The sequence below is a fragment of the Paracoccidioides lutzii genome, assembly GCF_000150705.2.
Source record: "Paracoccidioides lutzii Pb01 unplaced genomic scaffold supercont2.15, whole genome shotgun sequence".
NCBI lineage: Eukaryota > Fungi > Ascomycota > Eurotiomycetes > Onygenales > Ajellomycetaceae > Paracoccidioides > Paracoccidioides lutzii.
Genome location: NW_015440961.1, coordinates 304,300 through 310,324, shown reverse-complemented (window position 1 = coordinate 310,324; position 6,025 = coordinate 304,300). Strand labels below are relative to the sequence as shown.

The 6,025-nt window shown below is 47.9% G+C and overlaps 2 protein-coding genes across 2 annotated transcripts; one reads left to right on the top strand and one right to left on the bottom strand.

Annotated features, from left to right (window-relative positions):
* Window positions 1-1,495: 1,495 nt before the first annotated feature.
* Window positions 1,496-2,607, bottom strand: PAAG_05608 (cystinosin; the record flags this gene model as incomplete). The annotated part of the gene is made up of 3 exons (XM_015845634.1): window positions 1,496-1,693; window positions 1,730-1,954; window positions 2,053-2,607. The coding sequence occupies 3 exons, from the start codon at window positions 2,605-2,607 to the stop codon at window positions 1,496-1,498; spliced, it is 978 nt and encodes a 325-aa protein (XP_015699860.1).
* A 1,543-nt stretch (window positions 2,608-4,150) lies between these two features.
* Window positions 4,151-6,014, top strand: PAAG_05607 (hypothetical protein; the record flags this gene model as incomplete). The annotated part of the gene is made up of 3 exons (XM_015845633.1): window positions 4,151-4,301; window positions 4,401-4,765; window positions 4,821-6,014. 3 exons carry the CDS (start codon window positions 4,151-4,153, stop codon window positions 6,012-6,014), a joined length of 1,710 nt encoding a protein of 569 aa, XP_015699859.1.
* Between the last annotated feature and the right edge of the window lie 11 nt (window positions 6,015-6,025).

Sequence of the window (6,025 nt, the reverse complement as noted above, 5' to 3'; positions counted from 1 at the left end):
AAACCCCATCGTTTCATGTTGGTTTATATATAAGAAATCGCAATGCAACGCAACCCCATTCTAATCTAAATTGCACCATAGACATGTTCGAGTCCACCATGTTGATAGGAACCCGTGAAGACCTGAATTGAGACGAGTCCTTGCCCAGCGACCGGAGGGCGGTATGAGAGGCAGACGACGACGAAATGGACTTCAGCTACAGCAGTAACATAATTATCATCTTTCTTTCGTCTCAAGCGCATTTTCCGATCATGCAACGCACGCAGCACGCGATATTTTTGCATTTTATTTGTAACGATTCCCCTATTGTTATATCCTTTTTTAACGTCATGTTTATCATTTATATACTTATTATTTCCTTTGAACTTTTTCATGGTACGGTTTCTATCACGGCAGAGAAAATATCGTCCAGCGCATGTTTTCATTGTTTCTTTCGAAAGAACAAAATTCGAACTTCTCTGCTTGCTATTCCCTCTCTAGAAGACCTCTGGCCTGGTATGGCGCTTTCTTTTCTTTACCTTCTTGACATCCGTATACAAAGCTACCTTTCTCCTCTTTTTCCCCCCGCGCGTTCGTTTCATACCTATATTTAATTTTTAGTCACAGCGGGAGTACTTTTAACTTGATCTTACATTACATCTATGGCGGGCAGGCAGGAGGGGCGCAAATACGGGGTTATTGATTTTGATTTTTCATTTCGTGTTCTTTGCAAATTCGCGGTACATATGTTAAATGGGTTACATATTTTATTCATTTGTTATTACGGTTAACCTTTCCCCCCCTTTTATGTGATGAACTTTCTTCTTTTTTTTCTCTCTCTTTCTTTTTCTTTTCTTTTCTTTTCTTTTCTTTTCTTTTTTTTTTCTTTTCCTTGACCGAGTGCCCTCTAAGGATTAAAACCGATATGACTTGATGGAACATCGTTATGATTGATTTTATTTGATTCGATTTGATTCCCCCTCTTGCTCTAGTTATTGTAATTGAAGTTTGTTATTTTTTTTTTTGTCTTGAATCATTTAGTTCTTAATCTTCTGTTCTTTATTTAATATTATATACGTTATTTACATGATGTTATCGATCTAATTTCATTGTCGAATGTGCTGCTGGCTTTTAAGAACGCTTGTATGACGCGCGGGAGAGGAAGGGAGCACATGCTGTTGTCATTGCTAATATTGACAAAGGCTTTCCCTTAAGCTTTAGGATAGGGAGAAGCAGATATCTACCTGTATTCGATCATTCAAACAAAACCCGGAAAAGACAAATGGGTGTGTATCTGTGTCATCCTGAAAAAAAGGGATCTTATAAAGGTGAATACAAATAACAAAAAAACCTGTTCATAGGGAAAAATGGGGGCCTCTCGATATATTGTTGTCCGAAATGATGTTAAATGTCTAAGGAAATGGTATCTTCAGGGCGAATTCCAGAAAAGCTAAACCAAGTCAATAGGATGGCATTGAATGAAGATGCGACACTCGAGCCTTGACCCGACTTGGGCTCATGGTAGGGCTATTCTTGGCAACGGCCTGCCATCTCCACCCCTCTGTGCGCTGCCGCCCCTATCTCCCAACAGAGGCGTAAACACACCATCGTCATCCTCATCTCCATTCGCGTTCGCATGCGCACTGCCATTCCCAACCGCAACTCTAATCCCAGCTATCTCTCTCACCTTCTTTGCCCTGTAAATGACATAATGCTGCAGTATAAAAATGACATCGAAGAATATGCTTACATTACCCAGCAACAGTTTGATCGGGTTCCCGGTGACGCCGCTCCAATCACCGCCTTGCGCAGAGTCAATGAGCAGTTGTGAGATAGAAAGTACGCCGCCGGAAAAATCGAGGAGGATGGCTGAGATGCTCCAGCCGACTGTTGATTTGCGTTTGTAGTTCACCCAGGCTTGCGGGATGTATTTTATTATCGTTATGATGAGTTTTATGTAGGAGAGGGCGTAGCACTTTTTGGTTGGGTGGAGTGTTAGCTATAGTAATCGGGAATTCTAAAGGGAAAATTATGTTTATTAGAGGGCCGGAAAAAGGGGATGCGAAAACGTACCACGTCTATCCACGCCCAATCCTTCGCCTCGAGACTACTTCCGGTCCCCCGCGCCGCAACAACAACCACCAATATCGACACAGCCAGAGTACAGCCCCAAAACACCCCAACAATTGGCGTGCTTATCTTCTGAAACTTCGATACCCTAAACCCCCATATCGCCGGGAAAAACTGGCTGAAGACCAGCAAGCTAAGTATGACGGCATGCGCAGCGAAGGCCAGGTCGTTGAGACGCACGGTGGGTTCCGGGGCGATGGGGTAGCGGGAGGCATATTGGCGGCGGATCAGTGGGGAGTAGAGGAATGTTGCTGTGTAGATTAGGTAGGAGATGAAGCCAAGGGCGTTTGTGGCTGGGAAGTCGATGGCGAGCCCGTGGGTGGAGCGGCGGCGGTAGTTTAGGATTGGTTGGGGGTAGAAGGAGGCGGACCAGCAGATTGTGCTGTGAGGGTTGGAGAGGGAGCTGGTTAGGGGAGGGGTCTTTTGGGAATAGGGATAGTGGTTTGAAGGGGATAGAATAGGGGATGGTTGCTGGGAAATGTGGGGGATGAATGACATACTAGATCCAGCCGAGGAGGCTGCAAAGGTCGAGGGGATATCATATTAGCAACTCCTTTTGGGTTTTTGGGATTGGTAAGGGGAAGGGGAAATAGCCACCCACCGTGATAGCGCCCTGACGAATACTTCACCCCGCATTACCATGGTGTTCTTTCGTTGCGGCTACGGGGGAGGTTCACTCAGAAGGAGGTTGGAGAAGGATGTAAAAAAGGGGGTAGTCTGTTTGGCTTGGATTGAAGGGGGGGGCCGTCCGCATGACGAACGAAACATGGACCCCAGAGATAGGTCAGGTGAAGACGGCGACCACTAGCTACATGGTGAGCAGTAGAAATGGTATACGTCCCCAATTTATTTATTTTACTGGTTGATGTGGAGATGCGACGACCTTCGACGCCGCACGGGTTGATTCAAGCCGGGAATGTGGGAGTTGTCGTTTGGAGCAGCTGTTGGTTGTTTGCATGGTTTGCATCACCATTTGCTGCCCTCGCGGATCTACAAAGAAGCCAACGGATGGAATGCAAATGGTTAATGTGAGATAGATGTATGTATGTATCTAGCTGCTCCATGTTTTACTCCGCCCACATCAGAGAGTCTTATTTACTTATCAGGCTTCTTTTCCATTCTGCCTCCTCAAATAACGCGTGATATCATCGATCCAACAGTGACGTCATGGAAAAGGGTATGTAGTCAGCTAGGTTAGTTAACTAACTAACTATAACTAAACTAGTTAACTAACAGTTATAGTACCGTAATTACCATACGGTTGTCCTGGTTCTGAGTTGGCGGTGCTAAGCCAGAAACGGCAAACCGTTTACGCCCAGCTCTGTTCCCCGCCGGCCTGACAGGGAAGGCACAACTGGCCGCATCTCCAGCAAGGACGAATACGCACCTACCTAAGCAACGCACATAGTATGTGATGTATCTCCCCTCGTAATATTTGCCTGGCGTGACCTCAGCCCCATCCTCGTCCGCAATCTCCACCTCAACCCATCATAACAACAACATCTCCATAACTTCATCCTGTTGTCTTGCTTCGCTTTGTTACGCTGTATACTGAACAGGATCTGATATTCCCCCCCTCCCCCACGATGTTCACGGTGTACGATTAGTCTATCTATCCATAGACTCTGTGCTGAACAGTGCAATCCACTCTCTTCCTCTACCATTATATATTTCCTCCCGTTTTAACGCTCGCCAACGTCTGCCCAATTTCCACAGCATCTATCTCCCAAATTGCATGCGCCTGGGCAAAAGCACTACAGATCATATTCCTAGTTACTCAGTATCCGTTTATCAAACTCCGTACCAGTCACAGACTACTGGCATGCCCTTGAAAGAACGATCGCTTAATTAACGTTGGTTCTGGCTTATGGTGCATTCCTCGGGGCGAGGGATCTTGTATAGGTCTCCTCAGCTGGGCTCCGACGGTATTGCACTCAAGGGGAGTTGGGAGCTGCAGCCTAGTACAACAAGGCGGGGGAAGTGCGGTACAGTTTAATCACCTGGCCTGGACGGGCAACGGGCCGTCAATTGAGGCCGGAACATGTCTCCTTCTCCGCAACTGGCCCCGCCGGGATCCAGTACCTACTCGTCAAATATCTTAAACGTTGGGGATGGAACATGGGACTCCCAGCGGAATACCTTCCTTTTACCCAATTTGATGGGCTTGAACTTTGAGGCTATGAGATATAATGGTTAGTAGACATAGGATTTTCTTTCTCTTTCTTATCCCCCGTGGCATGGCTAATATGAAAAAATTGCGGCAAAGCTGTAGCTAACACAAACTCATATAGGCATGGGAAACAGATTTCGAGAAATGGCCGGTTACCATTCATTAATTCGAGCACACGGCGTGATAGCTGCCATAACATTCCTCTGCCTCATTCCCACTGCCATACTGATGGCCAGATTCTATTCTCCATCGCCTTACTGGGCCCTGAGATATCATATATGGCTTCATATTCTTTCGTTGTTTTTATCAACCGTCGTTTTCGCCCTGGGTTGGTTCGCTGTTGGGCCCAGAAGGAGTTTGACAAATCCACATCATGGCATTGGGTTGGCTATATATGTTATGATCATTGTGCAGACGTTCTGGGGTTGGTTTGTTCATAAGCGCACAAAGAACAAGCGGTTATACAATATTCCACTAAAGCTCATGGTAAGTTTGCGACTGTAGCATTCAAACTCAGGTTATAATTGCTGACGAGAATCAGTTCCATAAATGGTTGGGTCGAGGCCTGGCTTTACTTGGAATTGTCCAAATCCCCCTTGGACTAACTCTTTACGGATCGCCACTGGCACTTTTCGTTCTCTATGCCCTCGCTATATTTACTCTCGTTGTAATTTATTTCGTCCTCACCTACCTCCATGAACGCCGAATGGGTGCAGACTACGACAGCCGGGGAAGTTACATGTCAGGTCCGGAAGTCGTTGAAGATGGACATGGTCACAACAACTTAGGCCGTCTTGCGACTGCTGGGGCTGCCGGAGCAGGCCTTGCCATGCTAGGAAGGCGAATGAGAAGGCAATCCGGGAGCGGAACATCTGTAGATGAATCAGACGTAACGCCTCGGCCACACCATGAAGACGAAAAACATGATAACCGGGGGAGAGGATGGGGGAAACGATTTGTCCAAATAAGGGCTTTAGCAGGGGCTGCGGGGTTGGCAAAAAGATATTTTGACAAACGCCGTGACCGAGAGAGCGATACAGAGTCGGGAAGATATGGACCTGCTGATGGACACGGTCATGGTCACGGTCATGGACACCATGACAGCTTGTACGATGATTCTTTAATCCACACAGAGGAAGGAAGACCACCACCCAGCCATCCACGGCCATACGACAGACCTCCTGGCCGCCTGCCAAGCCCGGAATACACGGACAGCGGGTACATGTATGGCAGTGAATCGCACCATGGGAGCAGGAACGCTCTTTTTGGCGCTGGTGCATTTGCTGCATTGAGAGGACTATTCAAGAGCAGGGAGAGAAGAGAACAGGACCGTGTCCACGAACTGCGACGGCAGGATATTGAAAATGAGCGAAGGGCAAGACAGAGCGTGAAACACCGGAGATTTACGGGAGATGGCCAGCCACCCCGCAGAACAGGGCGGAGAGGTTCATTTAGCACAGAGATGACAGAAAGCACAGATCCGCACGTCGCGCCACCACCGGACGATATCCGTCCCATCCCACCCAGCCACCAAACCACCCCAGGACCCGACACTGCCACTTCAATCGGCGGAAGACGCCCCACGGATGCGGCAGCTGCAGTAACAGCCAACTCCAGCCGTCGCCGCCGCAGCGGCGGCGGCCGCGAGAAACCCCTTCGACTCCAAACCCGTCTCCTTCAAAGGTCAAATTCCAAAACGATCAAGGAACGTCGCGGTGCCGTTGGCGCCGTCTGACCCCGGGGAAG